Source organism: Hyperolius riggenbachi, chromosome 4 (genome assembly GCF_040937935.1).
Source record: "Hyperolius riggenbachi isolate aHypRig1 chromosome 4, aHypRig1.pri, whole genome shotgun sequence".
NCBI lineage: Eukaryota > Metazoa > Chordata > Amphibia > Anura > Hyperoliidae > Hyperolius > Hyperolius riggenbachi.
This window is the reverse complement of record NC_090649.1, coordinates 46,330,641-46,351,705: the sequence shown is the minus strand read 5'-3', so window position 1 is coordinate 46,351,705 and position 21,065 is coordinate 46,330,641. Positions and strand designations below refer to the sequence as shown.

Genomic DNA, 21,065 nt, shown 5'->3' with positions numbered 1-21,065 from the left:
GGAAGGGAAGTTTTAGGATTAGGCGTCAGGAAGGGAGATTTTTGGGTTAGACATCAGGAAGGGATATTTTAGTGTTAGACATGAGGAAGGGGGGTTTAGGGTTAAGCATTAGTATGGGTGGTTTTAGGGTTAGGAATCAGGAAGGGGGGTTTTAAGGTTAGGCATCAGGAAGGGTAGGGGGGTTAGGGTTAGGCATCAGGAAGCGGGGGAGTTTTAGCTTTAGTCGTCAGGAAGGAGGGTTTTAGGGTTAGGCATCAGGAAAGGGGGGAGTTTTAGCTTTAGTCGTCAGGAAGGAGGGTTTTAGGGTTAGTCATCAGGAAGGGGGGGTTTAGGGTTGGGCGTCAGGAGGTTGGTTTTAGGGTTAGGCGACAGAAAGGAGGGTTGTAGCGTTAGGCCGGGTGGAGAGGGGTTAAAAAGTTAGTGTTGCCTTGCACTCACTACTGGATCAAACCTTAAAGGGACTCTGAGCTCAAGTAAAAAAAGGAAGTTGTACTCACCCGGGGCTTTTTCCAGCCCAGTGCTGGTCGGGAGGTCCCACGACGGCGTCCTGGCTCCTCTCCTAGTCCCCGCTCCGGAATGGCTGACCGGCCGCAGCCCGGGCGACACTCTGCCGAGTGTCGGGCTGTTCCTTCCGCGTATGACGCGGCTGACGTCACACGCCGGCCGCCTCGCGTCACCACGGCGGCCGGCGTGAAAGTACTGTGCATGCGCGATTAAAGCGCGCATGCGCCGTACTGCCACGCCGGCCGCCGTGATGACGCGAGGCGGCCGGCGTGTGACGAAGGAACAGCCCGACACTCGGCAGAGTGTCGCCCGGGCTGCGGCCAGTCAGCCATTCCGGAGCGGGGACTAGGAGAGGAGCCAGGACGCCGTCGTGGGACCTCCCGACCAGCACTGGGCTGGAAAAAGCCCCGGGTGAGTACAACTTTCTTTTTTTACTTGAGCTCGGAGTCCCTTTAAAGAGACTCTGTAACAAAATTGTCAGCCTTATTTCTTCTATCCTATAAGTTCCTATACCTGTTCTAATGTGGTCTGTCTTACTGCAGCCTTTTCTAGTTGCACAGTGGCTGTATTATCTCTGTTATATAATCTAATCTTCTTTCCTCTGACGGCTTTGTCGGGCTCAGGCACTCAGGCTGGAATGTTCTGTTCTGCTTGTGATAGGATAGAAGCTATACACACCCTCTCCACGCCCCCTGCAGGCTCTGTATGAGTCACAGACTGAGCCTATCACACTCTGGTTAGCAGCCATGTCTTTTGTTTGTAAACACTGCCTAAAACTGGCAATTACAAGCCAGGATTGCAGCAGGGAGTGGCAGAAACAGCACAGAGGGGCCCAGGAGAACATAAGGAATAGAATGGTATGCTTTTTATTGTAATAATTTTAGAGTACAGATTCTCTTTAAGAGGGAGTGCTACAGTTGAAAAAGGGGATGACGCCCTCTATACATCTTCAAATATAGCAGGAAGCTGGGTCATCCATTATGTATCTTTATTCGTTCTGTGTATAAAAACACCAACATTTCGGAGCCACGTAGGACCCCTTTATTAAGGCAACATTTGCTTGTAGGCAATCATCTGTATGCCGCAATGTGTCAATCAATCTGCAATGTCAAATTGAAGAGAATGGGAGTCAGAGCTCCTCTCAGAACTCGCAGGATGAGATTCAGACAGACAGCAGCTGACACATTGCCTCACACAGATAATTGCCTATGAGCCCATGTTGGCTTGATAAAGGGGTCCTACAGGGCTCCGAAACGTTGGCGATTTTATACACAATAAAGATACATGTATGATGTGCCTGCTTCCTGCTTTATTTAGGGTTTTAGGGTTAGGCGGTGGGGGGGGGGGGGGGGGGGGGGTTGAGCATCAGGAAGGGGGGTTTAGGATTAGACGTCAGGAAGGGAGGATTAGGATTAGGCCCCAGGAAGGGGGTTTTAGGGTTGGGCATCAGGAAAGGGGGTTTTAGGATTAGACGTCAGGAAGGGAGGATTAGGGTTAGGCCTCAGGAAGGGGGGGTTTAGCGGTAGGCGTCAGGAAGGAGGGTATTAGGGTTGGGCATCAGGAAGGGGGGTTTTAGGGTTGGGCATCAGGAAGGGGGGGTTTAGGGTGGGGTATCAGGAAGGGGGGTTTTAGGGTGGGGTATCAGAAAGGGGGGTTTTAGGGTTGGGCATCAGGAAAGGGGGTTTAGGATTAGACGTCAGGAAGGAAGGATTAGGGTTAGGCCTCAGGAAGGGGGGCTTTAGGGGTAGGCGTCAGGAAGGGGGGTATTAGGGTTAGGGTTAGGAATAGCCGTGGTTCACAAGCATTTTTTCACTATTTGACTTCGGTATTTTTGCCGTGATCGATTCTGGATCATGGAAATCAGCCACGGAAATTCCGTGATTACAAATATTCGGAATGCAATCATGGTCGTGATCACAGAGATCATGGTAAAAATTAATTTGTAATGATCTCCCGCCGACTTTAGCAGTTAATAGCAAAGAAAGCCCCCTTACATGGCAGGAACACCAAATTTGCAGGATATGTTATATGTGAAGATATGTTAAGAAGAGCAGTGAGAACAAGAGGAAAAAGAGGGAATTAAAAACGTTTTTGAGAAAATCGATTTTAAAATTTCAAATGAAAAAAGTATACATTTAAATGCGGCAAATGATAGTTCTTAGTGAAACAATTCTCGACGACTTTAGCAGTTAATAGCAAAGGCCCCTTACTTCCCAGCAAAACCAAATTTGCAGGATATGTTAAAAAGATAGTGGGAAACCATATTTAAAAAAAAAAAAAAAATATATATATATATATATATATATATATATATATATATATATATATATATATATATAGTATATATATATTTTATGTTCAGATAGTGGAAAAAAAATGATGTGAGGTCCCCCCTTCCCGAGCCTCTTTGTGCCCCTATACTAATTTCTTTTGGGAGGGGCGGGTGGGCATCTGGGGGTCCCCTTCTTAACTACTTTGGCTTTTTGGATGTTTAATATGCATCCAAAAGGCCGCTTGTGCGCTCCTGCCGCCGATAGCACACGTGCACGTGCTCCTGGCCCGTGGTTCGTTAGCCAGAGAATCAATGAATCGGGACATGGGGCCTAATCACTGATCCCTTTTCCCAGCAGAAAAAGCAACGGCTTCCCTCGGAAGCCTCTGTCACAATTGTGGAACTTTCTCCGTGATCAGCGCACAACGCGTGCGCTGACACGGCGGAAATCCTCCACAAGCGTATATTTGCAGGCACCCAGCAAAAGGTGCTACGCACCTGTAGAGGGAAATTCCTGTCGGCAGATGGCGCTGGGGAGTGCAGAGGAACCAATCCTCTGTACCTCCACAAGTGCCAGACAGGAATTGTACGAAGCGCAGAACGCAATCGCAAGAGAGGCGATTGCGAATGAGATTGAGCAAAGGGATAGGTTGTATGTGTGTGCGCCAATCCAGTCGCCACCCCGCAACCGCGCACACACAACAGCAGATACGAAATAGGAACGCGATCGCGAGAGGTGCGATCGCCAGACGTGACACAAGGCAGATCAGAATAGAATACGAGGGTAGCAAAGGCACAGCAAATACAATAAGGAGATACGGAAAATAATAAACGCTAGCTAACCGCGAACACCGCACTCATTCGCAACAGTGCACGCGGTTATGCGCGATCTCCACGTGATAAGCACAATAGAGACAAGCACGCCTAACTAACCATTAACAGACAAACATGAAACAGAGGATGCGAGCGCTTGCTTAACGGTTACCTCACCGAGCCTGCAGCAAGCGTAGCGGACAAGACAGACACACGAAAACAGGGACAAACGATAGATAGGATCCACAGCACTAGCGAAAAGTAGCTAGCGCGATCCCAGAAGACAGAACAGAAGGATCCCCAGCGCTAGCGAAAAGTAGCTAGCGCGATCCCAGGAGACAGAACAGAAGAGATAGCTGGTAGCAACCGCTGCACCAGCTATACTCCAGGAACAGAGATCAGAACCATTTCCTGTCGACCACCTTTGGGGCAGGACAATGGCAACAGGCAAGACAAGACAGAACAGGCAATACAGATAATACAACCTGACTGGGCTAGAAGGGGAGCCTAAAGCAACCCCCAGGAATTAACTATACTAGATAGCAATGGCTGACACTCCAGCAGTGTCCATCAGGAACAGAGCATGGAAGGGAAATAACCAGCAAAGCCTTCTGGGAAACATAAAGCTCTTATAGGGCTGGTGCACACCAAAAACCGCTAGCAGATCCGCAAAATGCTAGCAGATTTTGAAACGCTTTTTCTTCTTTTTCTGTAGCGTTTCAGCTAGCATTTTGCGGTTTTGTGTAGCGGTTTTGGTGTAGTAGATTTCAGATATTGTTACAGTAAAGCTGTTACTGAACAACTACTGTAACAAAAAACGCCTGGCAAACCGCTCTGAAGTGCCGGTTTTCAGAGCGGTTTGCGTTTTTCCTATACTTAACATTGAGGCAGAAACGCATCTGCAATCCAAAATCTGCAGCAGCCCGGAAGTATGCGTTTCTGCAAAACGCCTCCCGCTCTGGTGTGCACCAGCCCATTGAAATACATTACCCTAGCGGATCCGCACCCGCAAGCGGATCGCAAACCGCAGCAGAAACGCTCTGGTGTGCACTAGGCCATAGTGCCAGTCATCAAAGAAGACAGGTAGGGGATTTGCATAACGAATGTATGCAAATTCCCCAGCAAGAGAACAGACCAGAAACTTGCAATGGAAAGACAGGTCTCTGTTCCAGAGACCTGCAGCCCACAGACTAGAGGAATGGACAAACAGCTGTCTGCCTGTGCAGCCAGCTGAGCGGATCATCACAGCCTCGCTCTTTCTGCCTCCTATGTCTCCCCTACGTCCTTCTAAGCGTGCATGTTATGTTTAGAGTGACGTAATGTAAACAAACTCATCATTGCCATTTTGTGGCAAAATAGTAAAACTACATCTACATTTAAAAAATAAATAAACACATATTTACATAAAAAAATTACTATTTACATCCCACCCTCCCAAAAATACCCCAATAAAATGTTTATTAAAAAAAAACAAAAAGAAAAAAACATTACAATAAAAATAAACGTAAATATTTACCGAAGGGTCTAAACTTTTTAATATCCATGTAAAAATGAAATATTTCAATTTTTTTATTATAAGCTTGTAAGTAGTGATGGTTGCAAAACGGAAAAAAATTCACTTTTATTTCCAAATCCAATATTTTCGCCATACATTGTGATAGGGACATAATTTAAACGATGTAATACCCGGGATATATAGGCAAATACAATACGTGGGTTTTAATTATGGAGGCATGTATTATTTTAAAACTATAATGGCTGCAAACTGAGAAATCTTGAATTTTTTCAGTTTTTTTTTCTTATTCTTCCTGTTAAAATGCATTTACAGTAAAGTAGCTCTTAGCAAAATGTACCACCCAAAGAAAACCTAATTGGTGGTGGAAAAACCAAGGTATAGATCAGTTAATTGTGATAAGTAGTGATAAAATTATAGGCAAATGAATGGGAGGTGAAAATTGCTTGGATGCATAAAGTGAAACACGACTGAGGGCTGAAGTAGTTAAAGGGGACTCCCAGATGCCACCATAACCCCCCCCCCCCTAGGGAGTCATTGCCCCCACCGCCTCCTGGGGCACCGGAAGTGGGGAAGAGCCCCTTGTCCATGGATTGGACAAGGGCTCCGAGGAGAGGGGAAGGCTTGGCCGTCCCTCTCCTCCGGAGCCCCCCCCCATACCATGGACCATGCGGGCTGGTATAGCTCAGGGTGTGAAGCCCCAGTCGGCCGGGGCTCCGCATTCTGGCTATTCCAGCCTGCATGGGGACAGGGGGATACAGAGGCTCAGGAAAAGGACCCCATGTCATTTTTATTTTTAAATTTCAAAAAAGCACACAAAGGTTTTTAAATATTGTTTCCCACTATCTTTTTAACATATCCTGCAAATTTGGTGTTAATAGGATGTAATGGGCCTTTGCTATTAACTGCTCAAGTCGGCGGGAATTGTTTGACTAACAACTGTCATTTGCCGCATTTAAATGTATTTTCTTTTAAAATTTTAAAATCGATTTTCTCAAAAACTGTAAGGTCCCTTTGAAATGTTTTTACCCTTGTTCCCACTGTTCTTCTTAACATACCTGGCAAATGTGGTGTTCCTTCCACGTAAGGGGGCTTTGCTATTAACTACTAAAGTTGGCGGCTTTTTAATTGCAAATACTTTTTTGTTTGATATTTTAAAATCGATTTTCTCAAAAACTAAACGTTTTTTTTTTTATTTGTTATTGTTGCCACATCTCACCTTTATAATCCATGCAATTTTGGTGACCGTAGCATGTATGGGGGCTTTGCTATTAGCTAAAACGCTTTTCCGTGATCAATTAATCACACCATTTCCGGATTTTTTTTTCAAGCACGGCCGAATAGTCGAATCTGTGATTGGGCGGGTTTATCCGACCATCACTGGGCATCAGGAAGTAAGGTTTTAAGGTTAGGCATCAGGAATGGGGGTTTTAGCATTAGGCAGGGGAGTTTAAGGCTTAGGTGTCCTGGGGGGGGGGGGGGTGTTAAGGGATTGGCGTCAGGAAAGGGGTTTTAGGGATAAGCATTGGAGGGGGATGGGTTCTGTATGAGAGTAGGTTAAGTTAAGCTGTAGTAAAACATCGGCAACATCTACCAGTGTTTTACTATCGTTTTTACCACTCTAAATATTTATCATTTTCATTTGCCAGCCTATTCATGACAGTATTTATTGTCTACACTTATAACGGGTTCCCCCCATGTCCAGTGTCCTGATAGTGAGCTGTAAAGCTATACTATGCATACTAACTTTAATACTGGGGCATTCCACCACAAAAAAAAATTATTCTAGGCCCCCATCAGCTTCAGAGCACTCCAGAGTTGCAGCCACTTTAGGGCACACAGGGCCATTAAAGGACTTCCAAGGCCAAACTTAGAAAAAAAAAAGTTAGATACCTGCATCAGTTTGGAAGGCACGGAGGATGCCATCCGCGCCCTCCATGCCGTTCCCCTGAGTCTCCACCGCTCGCTATCCCCCCGAACGGCTCCCGACCGCTACAGGAAACAGCCTGTTACGTGGATTGGGAGGTTGGCCCTAAAGCTGTACAGCCGCACTCTCTGCTATGCGGACTATGCAGCCGCGGCCAGCTCCGGCGGCCATCTTTGTACAGGCTGGAGAGCCCGGGCCGTGCGGTCGGGAGCCGTTCGGGGGGCTATTGAGCGGTGGGGACCCGGCGGAACAGCACGGAGGGCGCGGATGGCGTCCTCCGTGCCTTCCAAACTGATGCATGTATCTAACTTTTAAAAAAAAAAATCTAAATTTGGCCTCGGAAGTCCTTTAAGGAACCTTGCCCAAATACTCTTTACTGTTTTTTATGTACTGGCTTAAGCCAGAATTCAAGCCCTGGTTACAGTCTCAAGCCCTGCATGAAAGGCAACAGCTTTAACCAGTAAACTATCCAGCTGCTAGCACAACCCACCAGAATTGTAATACTGGACCCCCCCACCAGCAAACTTTTATATTGCTCCCTTCACTGGCTACACCAGCTATACTAGTCGGGCAGGAGGGGGCTGGCCAAAGCACCTATACTGGGTGCAGGGGCACCGCCAGCATACAGGCGAGGCACGCCCCCGCTTGGGGCCTCACACTGCGGGGGGCACTCACGCTCCTATTTAATGCAGGTGGCTTCCCTGATCCTCCTCGCTCTTGAAGCCACTCACTTGGAACATCCTTAACATCAGCACCTGCGCTGGAAGAGGGACAAATGAGGAAGAAAGAGGGACTGTCCCTCCAAAAGAGGGACAGTTGGGAGCTATGCAGTTCACTGATCAAAGCTCTCAGTGTGTGTCATCACTACGGGCTGTGGCTGCTGAACACCCACCTCATGCTGGCCGAGTTCCTTGAAGCCTGGATGAGAACTGACGGGAGGAAGGAGCCAGGAGGTGGAGAAGGGGCGTGGCTGCCTCCGTGCACTCGGGAACTTGGAGCTTCTACTGATGCTGCCCAGACGTATGTGTGTGGGCTGAGCTTAATTAACCACTTTGCATCCAGACTTTGCATTTCCCCCTTATGTACTAGAGCAGTTATGACATTTTAGCTATGCCCCTATTTAATCAGCAATAACTTTATTCATACTTATGACACCTAAATGAAATATATATATATATATATATATATATATATATATATATATATATATATATATATATATATATATATATATATATATATATATTTTCAAGACAAACTAGGCTTTCTTTGTATGGCATTTTTTTCTCTTTTGTTTTCTATGCATTTAAAACATTTTGAAAAAAGAGGGAAAAAAAAACACATTTCTCAGTTTTACTAATTCAAGTTTAAGAATAAAAAGAGCTGCTGTAGATTAAAAAAACCACACATTTTGTTTGGCTATTTGTATCGGTTATCACAAAACTTAGATTATGTTCCCATCACAATGTATGGTGAGCATAAAATCAATCCTATTGGCTCAGGGAACATATATTCCCTTTCACCAATTAGTGCTGCATCAGATAGTGCTGGAGATGTGCATAGGAGAAAGCCCAATCTTGCACAGCCGTGCTTCAGTTCCAATTTGTCATATCTTCATGACTTAGATGAAGTCACAGAGGACATAGATATACTGTAGTGGTGAATAAAGTGGTTAAAGGGACCGTGCTGTGATAGACAAGCGCAGTATGGGAGCGCATCATAGTGCACCTTTTACTTAGGACAGGGCTGCAGGCAACGGCTTGAAGTGTCTGTCCTGAAAAAAAGTCCCCCGAGTACAGGAAGGGTTGTGCTCATCTCTGGAAGTATGGACCGACCAGTAACTTCCATATTTCTGTGTGAGAACTTAGCTGAAGGAAGCCCTGCAACCTTTTCTGCACCTCTACAGTACTCAGCAACCTCTGCCAGCCCAACAGGTATGGTTCAGAACCCTACGATGAGAAAGCCAACAGAAAGAGTGTCAGCATACCTAGTAGTTTATAAATCTGAATGAAGAGAACCCCCCCCCCCCCCAAAAAAAAAAAGAAATGGGAATAAAAAATAGAGTAAATATGAAAAGTTTATTAATATAATATAATAAAGAGGTGCCCAAATACATATAAAACAAGGTTAAAAACAATGGTAAAATGTAAACGAAGGATGAGGTTGCTTACCTCAAAAACGACAATCTCTTGGGACAGAGAAATGTATTAACCTTCCTGGCGGTAAGCCCGAGCTGAGCTCGGGCTATGCCGCCGGAAGGCACCGCTCAGGCCCCGCTGGGCCGATTTGCATACATTTTTTTTTGCTGCACGCAGCTAGCACTCTGCTAGCTGCGTGCAGTGCCCAATCGCCGCCTCTACCCGCCGATCCGCCGCTATCCGTCGCGCCGCAGCCGCCCCCCCCCCCAGACCCCGTGCGCTGCCTGGCCAATCAGTGCCAGGCAGCCCTATGGGGTGGATAGGAATCCCCTTTGATGTCACGACGTCGATGACGTCGGTGACGTCATCCCGCCCCGTCGCCATGGCGACGGGGGAAGCCCTCCAGGAGATCCCGTTCTTTGAACGGGATCTCCTGATCGCCGATCGCCGGCGGCGATCGGAGGGGCTGGGGGGATGCCGCTGAGCAGCGGCTATCATGTAGCGAGACTTTGTCTCGCTACATGAAAAAAAAAAAAATTAAAAAAAAAAAGATTTGCTGCCCCCTGGCGATTTTTTAGCAAACCGCCAGGAGGGTTAAAGCACAGGCAACACGTTTCACGGGTACAAGCCCAGGACAGACACTTCAGCGGGCTTGTACCGGTGAAATGCGTTGCCTGTTCTTCCATACATTTCTCTGTCCCAAGAGATTGCCTTTTTTGATGTAAGCCACCCCCTTTATTCCTTCTTTTGAATTTTATCATTGACACACGCAGTGGTGAGAGGGGTCTAGTCTGGTGGATGCCATAGTGAGAGTGAGCTTTTTTACTTTCAAAGAGAGCGACCATACCTAGTCCAGCTTGGACACCCCGAGTGAAGTCATGTTTATTGTCTCCACCTGCTTTAAGTGGTTGGTTGCCCCCCCTTCAGCCTACCTTAGAAAGTTGCCCTTTTATACATTTTAATTTATACCATATTTATTAAACTTACTACGCTATCTGGGCTTTTGTGTATGTTTTTGTGTCCTTTTCTTTAGGGTGCCATTACACCCCACCCCACCTAGTTTATTAATATAATATATTTTTTTTAATTGTCTGCAGATGGCACAGACTGTGGAGAGAATTTATATATGGCCTCATATGCGGCGTCGTGGGATGAAGCCATAAATGCATTTTGCAATGAGAAGAACTATTTTGAATATGGTAAAGGCGCCACCACACCTGGGGCCGTCTTTGGACACTACACAGCGGTAATCGAGATTCAACCTACAGAGTCTCTCAGTTTTTGTTTTTTTTTTACAACTGCCAGAGCTGTTAATCAGGGAGAACTGTAGTGATCAAATGGTCTCCATAAACTCTACCCATGCCAAGCACACAATCTCTCCATACATCTCATCTCTGTAAACCCGTGCCAGCCACACAATCTCTCTGTCCACCTCCTCTCTGGTCTCTATGAGCCCCTGCCAGCCACACAACCTCTCTGTGCCCCTCATCTCTGGTCTCTATGAGCCCCTGCCAGCCACACAATCTATCTGCCCCCTCATCTCTGGTCTCTATGAGCCCCTGCCAGCCACACAACCTCTCTGCCCCCCTCATCTCTGGTCTCTATAAGCCCCTGCCAGCCACACAATCTATCTGCCCCCTCATCTCTGGTCTCTATGAGCCCCTGCCAGCCACACAATCTATCTGCCCCCTCATCTCTGGTCTCTATGAGCCCCTGCCAGCCACACAACCTCTCTGCCCCCCTCATCTCTGGTCTCTATGAGCCCCTGCCAGCCACACAATCTCTCTGTCCACCTCCTCTCTGGTCTCTATAAACCTCTGCCAGCCACACAACCTCTCTGTGCCCCTCATCTCTGGTCTCTATGAGCCCCTGCCAGCCACACAATCTATCTGCCCCCTCATCTCTGGTCTCTATAACCCCCTGCCAGCCACACAACCTCTCTGTGCCCCTCATCTCTGGTCTCTATGAGCCCCTGCCAGCCACACAATCTATCTGCCCCCTCATCTCTGGTCTCTATGAGCCCCTGCCAGCCACACAATCTATCTGCCCCCTCATCTCTGGTCTCTATGAGCCCCTGCCAGCCACACAACCTCTCTGCCCCCCTCATCTCTGGTCTCTATAAGCCCCTGCCAGCCACACAATCTATCTGCCCCCTCATCTCTGGTCTCTATGAGCCCCTGCCAGCCACACAATCTATCTGCCCCCTCATCTCTGGTCTCTATAAGCCCCTGCCAGCCACACAACCTCTCTGCCCCCCTCATCTCTGGTCTCTATGAGCCCCTGCCAGCCACACAATTTATCTGCCCCCTTATCTATCTCTGGTCTCTATAAACCCCTGCCAGCCACACAATCTCTCTGTCCTCCTCATCTCTGGTCTTTACAAGCCCCTGCCAGCCACACAATCTCTCTGTCCTCCTCATCTCTGGTCTTTATGAGCCCCTGCCAGCTACACAACCTCTCTGTCCACCTCATCTCTAGTCTCTATAAACCTATGCCAGCCACGCAACCTCTCTGTCAACCTCATCTCTGGTCTCTATAAACCCCTTCCAGTCACGCAACCTCTCTGCTCCCCTTATCTCTGGTCTCTATGAGCCCCTGCCAGCCACACAACCTCTCTGCCCCCTTATCTCTGGTCTCTATGAGCCCCTGCCAGCCACACAATCTCTCTGTCCCCCTTATCTCTGGTCTCTATGAGCCCCTGCCAGCCACACAATCTATCTGCCCCCTCATCTCTGGTCTCTATGAGCCCCTGCCAGCCATTCAACCTCTCTGTCCCCCTCATCTCTGGTCTCTATGAGCCCCTGCCAGCCACGCAACCTCTCTGTCCCCCTCATCTCTGGCTTGTATAAGCCCCTGCCAGCCACAGAACCTCTCTGTCCCCCTTATCTCTGGTCTCTATGAGCCCCTGCCAGCCACACAACCTCTCTGCCCCCTTATCTCTGGTCTCTATGAGCCCCTGCCAGCCACACAATCTCTCTGTCCCCCTTATCTCTGGTCTCTATGAGCCCCTGCCAGCCACACAATCTATCTGCCCCCTCATCTCTGGTCTCTATGAGCCCCTGCCAGCCATTCAACCTCTCTGTCTCCCTCATCTCTGGTCTCTATGAGCCCCTGCCAGCCACGCAACCTCTCTGTCCCCCTCATCTCTGGTTTGTATAAGCCCCTGCCAGCCACAGAACCTCTCTGTCCCCCTTATCTCTGGTCTCTATGAGCCCCTGCCAGCCACGCAACCTCTCTGTCCCCCTCATCTCTGGTCTCTATGAGCCCCTGCCCAGCCACACAATCTCTCTGTCCCCCTCATCTCTGGTCTCTATGAGCCCCTGCCAGCCACGCAACCTCTCTGTCCCCCTCATCTCTGGTCTCTATGAGCCCCTGCCAGCCACACAATCTCTCTGTCCCCCTTATCTCTGGTCTCTATGAGCCCCTGCCAGCCACACAATCTATCTGCCCCTCATCTCTGGTCTCTATGAGCCCCTGCCAGCCACACAATCTATCTGCCCCCTCATCTCTGGTCTCTATGAGCCCCTGCCAGCCATTCAACCTCTCTGTCCCCCTCATCTCTGGTCTCTATGAGCCCCTGCCAGCCACGCAACCTCTCTGTCCCCCTCATCTCTGGCTTGTATAAGCCCCTGCCAGCCACAGAACCTCTCTGTCCCCCTTATCTCTGGTCTCTATGAGCCCCTGCCAGTCACACAACCTCTCTGCCCCCTTATCTCTGGTCTCTATGAGCCCCTGCCAGCCACACAATCTCTCTGTCCCCCTTATCTCTGGTCTCTATGAGCCCCTGCCAGCCACACAATCTATCTGCCCCTCATCTCTGGTCTCTATGAGCCCCTGCCAGCCATTTAACCTCTCTGTCCCCCTCATCTCTGGTCTCTATGAGCCCCTGCCAGCCACGCAACCTCTCTGTCCCCCTCATCTCTGGTTTGTATAAGCCCCTGCCAGCCACAGAACCTCTCTGTCCCCCTTATCTCTGGTCTCTATGAGCCCCTGCCAGCCACGCAACCTCTCTGTCCCCCTCATCTCTGGTCTCTATGAGCCCCTGCCAGCCACGCAACCTCTCTGTCCCCCTCATCTCTGGTCTCTATGAGCCCCTGCCAGCCACACAATCTCTCTGTCCCCCTCATCTCTGGGAAAAAATAGGGAAATATGTAAAGTGAACTAAAAGTCTGTCTACTCTGACTAAATTATGATTTCTGACTTCCAGCTTGTGTGGTACAACTCATACCTGGTGGGATGCGGTGTTGCCCATTGCCCCGATCATCCGCAGTACAAATTTTTCTACGTCTGCCACCACTGCCCAGCGTAAGTGTTAATCAGTCATACATTTCTGATGATTTATATTGCTTTTATTTTAAAAGGGAACCTGAAGTGAGGACCATGTAGTCTGCCATCTTTGTTTCATTTTAAGAATGCCTTTCTTTAAAGAGAATCTGTATTGTTAAAATTGCACAAAAGTAAACATCATACCTCCCAACATTTTGAGATGAGAAAGAGGGACACTTAAGCCACACTAAGCCACACCTCTACCACACCCCTAATCACGCCCCCTTCACACCCCTAGTCACGCATACCATAAAGATTTCATAAGAAAAGCATTTTATAATTTAAACTACACTGGTCCATTCTATCCTGGTTAATTTTCCTTCATAACACATGGAAATAAGAAATATATGAGTTTAAAGGATGAGTATAAAGTTTAGAGTCAATTTAACACATTTTTCAGTAGGTCTGTTCATCAGTTCTGTGAGAGGGACAAATGAGGAGGAAAGAGCGACAGGGCTCCCAAAGATGGACCGTTAGAAGATATGGGAGAGGGGGACACATAGCATGGCAGGGGACACTGGAGAGGGGGACACACAGCAGAGCAGGGGACACTGGAGAGGGGGACACACAGCATGGCAGGGGACACTGGAGAGGGGGACACACAGCAGGGCAGGGCAGGGGACACTGGAGAGGAAGACACAGCAGGGCAGGGGACACTGGAGATGGGGACACACAGCATGGCAGGGCAGGGGACACTGGAGATGGGGACACAGCATGGCAGGGGACACTGGAGAGGAAGATACAGCAGGGCAGGGGACACTGGAAAGGAAGACACAGCAGGGCAGGTGACACTGGAGAGGAAGAAACAGCAGGGCAGGGGACACTGGATATGGGGACACACAGCATGGCAGGGGACACTGGAAATGGGGACACACAGCATGGCAGGGGACACTGGAGAGGAAGACACAGCATGACAGGGGACACTGGAGAGGGGGACACACAGCATGGCAGGGCAGGGGACACTGGAGAGGAAGACACAGCAGGGCAGGGGACACTGGAGATAGGGACACACAGCATGGCAGGGCAGGGGACACTGAAGAGGAGGAAACACAGCAGGGCAGGGGACACTGGAGAGGGGGACTCACAGCATGGCAGGGGACACTGAAGAGGGGGACTCACAGCATGGCAGGTGGCACTGGAGAGGGGGACTCACAGCATGGCAGGGGGCACTGGAGAGGGGGACACACAGCATGGCAGGGGGCACTGGAGAGGGACACAGCATGGCAGGGCAGGGGACACTGGAATGGTGGACACACAGCATGGCAGGGAGGGGACACTGGAGATGGGGGACACACAGCATGGCAGGGGACACTGGAGATGGGGACACACAGCATGGCAGGGGACACTAGAGAGGAAGACACAGCAGGGCAGGGGACACTGGAGAGGGGGACACACAACATGGCAGGGGACACTGGAGAGGGGGACACAGGGCAGGGCAGGGGACACTGGAGAGGAAGACACAGCAGGGCAGGGGACACTGGAGAGAGAGACACACAGCATGGCAGGGGACATTGGAGAGGAAGACACAGCAGGGCAGGGGACACTGGAGATGGGGACACACAGCATGGCAGGGCAGGGGACACTGAAGAGGAGGAAACACAGCAGGGCAGGGGACACTGGAGGGGGGGGGACTCACAGCATGGCAGGGGACAGTGGAGAGGGGGACACACAGCATGGCAGGGGACACTGAAGAGGAGTACACACAGCATGGCAGGGGACACTGAAGAGGGGGACTCACAGCATGGCAGGTGGCACTGGAGAGGGGGACTCACAGCATGGCAGGGGGCACTGGAGAGGGGGACACACAGCATTGGAGGGGGCATTGGAGAGGGACACACAGCATGGCAGGGTAGGGGACACTGGATTGGTGGACACACAGCATGGCAGGGAGAGGACACTGGAGAGGGACAAACAGCACGGCAGGGAGGAGACACTGAGAGGGACACACAGCATGGCAGAGAGGGGACACACATGAGGCAAGGGTCAGAGCACTTATCAGTTGTGTAGCAAGGAACTGCAGGATGTAATACGCTCTGCAGGATCTCTCCTGCACTGTGCAGTCACTGTGACAAGGACCATGCCAGGCAGCTGCATTGATTCACTTGCCTCCTCCAGCAGGTTTCAGCTTCCTGCTTCCTCTCTCTGTCTGCATCATGTGCTCTGCTGGGTCTCTGAAAAAAGGGGCGGAGCTAGACGGAGCTCAGTGTCAGTCCACACAGCCAATTAGCTTCAAGCAAGCCACAAGTGTGTGTGTGAGATCATCAGACTGTCTCCAGAGCAGGAAGAGAGACAGCAGTTATGGGGATTGAGGCAGAGCAATGTAATTATCTGAAGGGCACTTAGTGTATCTGCTAAAACGGGACTGGGCGGGATCCGGGATGAGGGGGCAGAGCCCGGGATAGTCTCGCCCAAATCGGGACTGTTGGGGACTATGGTAAACATACCAGTGCGTTAGGGGACATCTCCTATTCCCCTCTGTCACAATTTCGCCGCTCCCCGCTGCATTAAAAGTGGTTAAAAACAGTTTTAAAAAGTTTGTTTATAAACAAACAAAATGGCCACCAAAACAGGAAGTAGGTTGATGTACAGTATGTCCACACATAGAAAATACATCCATACACAAGCAGGCTGTATACAGCCTTCCTTTTGAATCTCAAGAGATCATTTGTGTGTTTCTTTCCCCCTGCAGCTCTCACCCACTGAAGTGTCAGGCTGTTTCTTCCTGCAGAGTGCAGACAGCTCTGCCTGTATGTAATTCCTCAGTATGTGAAAGCCCAGCCAGCTCAGAGGAGGATTTATCCAGCTTGTAAAAGATAATAGAGCAGAGAGAAGCTGCTCTAATCCTAAATAACACACAGGCAGTGTGCAGAGATGGGCCTGGAGTGGGGAGATGCATCACAGAACAACAACACTGAAGAACTTGGCAGCCTTCCAGACACAGGCCGACAAGTCTGACAGGGGAGAGATAAGCTGATTTATTACAGAGATGGTAATGGTAGAAAGTGCTGCAGTAAGCCAGAGCACATTAAAATAGGTATAGGAACTTGTAGGATGGTAGAAAATAGGATAACATTTTTGTTACGAGTCTCTTTAAAGGATACCTTATCCCTAATTTAAATTTAAAATTGACGCCCTGTGTGTGTAGGGGTAAATGCTCATAGGCTTACCGCACCTTCCATGGCCCGACGTATTCTAAGGTTTTCAAAAGAAAACTGAAAGCAAATACTAGTGGCCGTTGTCCAAAGGACCTTTGTCACCTTACCCACAAAAAGAGGGATAGTGGGCGGGGCTAACCCTAACTGATAGTGATTTCAAAAAGTTACTGAACATATATGGGTCATCAGCCACCTTAATGTACTAAGTATCAAAAAATTGCTTTATTAAATTACAAAGGACACACATTGGCCTCAATTCACTAAGCTTATCTCCTGTCTTTAATAACGTTTCTAGAGCTGTCACCATGGTGATAAGGCATGTAGTATTCAGGAAACATTTTACCTCAGGCAAACCTAAAGTTAACTCTTCTGTCTTTAAGTTAACTCTCCAATCCTTAAAATAACTCCGGAGTTAAAGACAGGCTGTTAATTAACTGCATGTGAAAATAACTACAGAGGAGGTAAATCAACTACAGAGGAGGTGACTTAAGGAATGGAGAGATAAGATAACTCTCTCACCATGTGGAGGTAAGTTTTCTCTTGCCTTATTATCTCCAGCATGATCTTAGGGAATTGAGGCCATTATCTCATAAAATGAAAAGAATGATGGAAAAGCATAGGGATTCAATAATTTAAAATTGCACATGCAAGGCTGAATATGGCCATCAGGCAGCAGTCATTAATCATAAGCTCAATGAAACATGCAAAGGTTATTACACTCACATATTACATGCATCCCCGCACTTTCACACTGTTTATATAGTCAGTGGGGGCCCTCTTTAGAAGAAGTCACAATTTTGCTGCTATAAATGATATCCTATATTGAGGAATTTGAATGTCCCATCACTCATCCAATATTCGGAATAAGGAATAGTAGGTGAGATCCAAATAACATATAGCAGTTCATGCGTCTATATAGATGGATAAAGGATAGCTCTCACCACATTAGATAGCTGGCGTCCGCTCAACTCCCCTTATTGGTGCAACGACGTCTCGCTCTCCATGATGAAGTAGCCTAGGGAGATTGTATGTGTGGGCTATAAGAATAAGCCTCTCAACATGCTAGTCCAACTTCCCTGTTTTGCTGCAGTCTAGTTAGCTGCTCCAATGTCCAGAATAGCGGGAAGAGACAGGACGCCGCTCCATGTGTTTTACAGCTTGTGCGCGTGGCCGGCCATTCAAGCTGCGTGGGTGGAGCCAATTTTCATCTCCCATTCATTAGCCAATAACTTTATCACTCCTTATCCCAATGAATTGATCTATATCTTGTTTTTTTCCACCACTAATTAGGCTTTCATTGGGTGGTACATTTTGCTAAGAATTATTTTTTCCAAATGCATTTTAACAGGAATATTAAAAATGAAAAAAATCATTCTTTCTCAGTTTTTGGCCATTATAGCTTTGAAATAATACATGCTACCATAATTAAAGCCTATGTATTTTATTTGACCATTTGTCCCGGTTATTATACCATTTAAATTATGTCTCTATCACAATGTATGGCGCCAATATTTTCATTAGAAATAAAGGTGCATTTTTTTCAGTTTTGCATCCATCACTATTTACAAGCTTATAATTAAAAAAATAATTGCAATATACCCTTCTCTCATGCAGATTAAAAAACGTCAGACCCTTATGTAACAATTTATGTTTTTTTTTATTGTATTTTTTTTTATTATTAACCACTTTACCCCCACGCGTACGGATTTCTCCGCCCCTTTTTTCCCTCCTAAAAAACCAGGGACGGAGAAATCCGTACCTTCCGCGCTACCGCCGCTGTCCGCGCTCCCGCCGCTCGTGCGCGCGCACCCGCCGCTCGTGCACGCCGCCGCCCGCTCGCCCGGAGATCAATGAACGGGAAAATCCATTCCCGTTCGTTGATCTAAGCCCCAGAAATGATCTGCTGCTTCTTTCAGAAACAGCGAGATCATTGTAAGTCTCCCAGCCTCCTACTGCTTCCTGTAAGCGTCCTTCCGGACGCTTACAGGTCGCATGTAAACAAACACTCTGTGGCCATCTTGTGGCCAAATAGTAAACTACACCCTAAAAGCATTTTACATACAAACATTACATTTACACAATAAATTAACTCATTACCTCCCACACTCCCCAATTTTAATTTTTTTTTTGTAATTAAAAAAAAAAAATACAATAAAAAAAAAAACAAATAGTTACCTTAGGGACTGAACTTTTTAAATATTTATGTCAAGAGGGTATAACACTGTTACTTTATAAACTGCGGGCTTGTAATTAGGGATGGATGCAAAACTGAAAAAAATGCACCTTTATTTCCAAATAAAATATTGTCACCAAACATTGTGATAGGGACATAATTTAAATGGTTTTATAACCGGGACAAATGGGTTAATACATTTCATGGGTTTTAATTACAGTAGCATGCTTTATTTAAAAACTATAATGGCCGAAAACTGAAAAATAATAATTTTTTCCCACATTTTTTCCTATTTCCCCATTAAAACACATTTAGAATAAAATAATTCTTGGCATAATGTCCCACCTAAAGAAAGCCTAATTGGTGGCGAAAAAAACAAGATATAGTCCATTTCATTGGGATAAGTAATAATAAAGTTATAGACGAATGAATGGACGGAGCGCTGAAAGGTGAAAATTGCTCTGGTGGTCAGGGGGTAAAACCCCTCAGTGGTGAAGTGGTTAAAAATGTATTTGGGTATTTTTTGGAATGTGGGGGTAAACAGTTAATTTTAAATGTAATAAATTGTTTTTTTATTTTAAAAAAAATGTATTTAGATGTAGTACTACTATTTGGCCACAAGATGGCCACAGTCAATTTTTAGGGGAAGTTCATACTTCCCACGTTGCGGTACACTGCGCTGGAAGTGCCTAATGTAACGCTAGCGCAGAACTATGTTACCATGCGGGATCAATGGTGACCTGCGCCGATCTGCGTCAGCCCGAAGTCATGTTAGTCATGTTAGGCGATATGCGGCATCCCGAACTCATGATAGTCTATGGCGATGCTTAGCTGGTGGCCAGAGAGGGAACTCCACGTACTAACACGACGCTACCGCCAGTTTGTAGGGTGAAGCTAGCCTTATTCTTTCAAGTTAGACAATAAATGGTATCATCCTGATTCAACACTTCTTGCTTTTATTTATTTATTTATGTTTTTCTGGTTGGACTTAAAGGACAACTGTAGCGAGAAGAATATGGAGGCTGCCATATTTGTTTCCTTCTAAACAATACCAGTTGCCTGGCAGCCCTGCTGATCTATTTGACTGCAGTAGTATCTGAATCACACACCAGAAACAAGCATGCAGCTAATCTTGTCAGATCTGACAATAATGTCAGAAACGCCTGATCTTCTGCATGCTTGTTCAGGGGCTATGGCTAAAAGTATTAGAGGCAGAGGATCAGCAGGACAGTCAGGCAACTGGTATTGCTTAAAAGGAAATAAATATGGCAGCCTCCATATCCCTCTCGCTACAGTTGTCCTTTAAGGAATGAATGTCTTTTTTCAACCAAACTAACCCTCTGCAGTGCCATCTCTGTGCTATACTCCCCCCTGCCTCCAATCCCCTTACCATGAAGGCATTACCCCCTACCACTCCAAGTTTTGGCAAACAACTAAAGAACTGGTTTCATTACTTCCTTGAGCACTCTGCAGTGACAGCTACCGAGGGGCCTCCCTACTCCCGGGCCTGCACGCTACTGCGTCCATCCTTTCCTTCTGTAATTTCTTGTACTGGTGCTAGAGCAAATGGATTCTGTTCATTTTACATATCATTCTTTTTTCAGAGGGAATATCCAAGGTCAGACCACAACACCTTACGAAAAAGGCCCCTCCTGCGGTAAATGCCCGTCGAACTGCAAAGATAAACTGTGCAGTAAGTATTTCAGCTTCAGGTGATAGAGGTTGGCTACAGTCATTGTCATCATTCATTCTTGTCCCAATGTAATTTTTTTTTCTTATTGTTTAAAGTGTACCCAAGATGAATTCGGAGGGGGCATATGGGACACAGAGGCATGTTCCCTGCTCTATGCCATGCTTCTGTGTCCCCTAGGCGCCGCTCTCAACCCTTCCCCCCACTGTGCCCCCGCCAAAAAAAAATTACCAACATGCAGCTTGTTGGCAATTTCAAAGGGAAAGGGGCTTCCCTTGCAGAAGAGGCACTCCTGAAAAATGCCCACTCTGAGCGTCAGGAATGCACCTTCCCTCCTCTCATTGGCCCTTTGCCGCCTATCCCCCACCTATTCCCCGTCTATCTCAGCTTTGTGCTTCTTGGATGAGAGCTCTGCAGTTCTGTTTGCAGCTTTGTGACCCATGACACCTGAAAATAAATGTAAGCTATTACAGGCTTCATGGGGGCCAGGGAGCGGCGGTGGTGGGCGCTACCAAATCCAACTTATCCTTTGAATCAGGTAGTATTTTTTTTTA

General features: G+C 47.5%; 1 protein-coding gene across 1 annotated transcript in view; it reads left to right on the top strand.

Moving 5' to 3' along the window:
* LOC137571202 (cysteine-rich secretory protein 3-like) overlaps positions 1-21,065 on the top strand; it is a 74,624-nt gene that overhangs the window by 40,429 nt on the left and 13,130 nt on the right. The window contains exons 6-8 of the mRNA XM_068280026.1: positions 10,265-10,413; positions 13,375-13,472; positions 20,426-20,514. Coding sequence (XP_068136127.1) covers positions 10,265-10,413; positions 13,375-13,472; positions 20,426-20,514 — 336 coding nt within the window. The remainder of the gene's footprint in view (positions 1-10,264; positions 10,414-13,374; positions 13,473-20,425; positions 20,515-21,065) is intronic.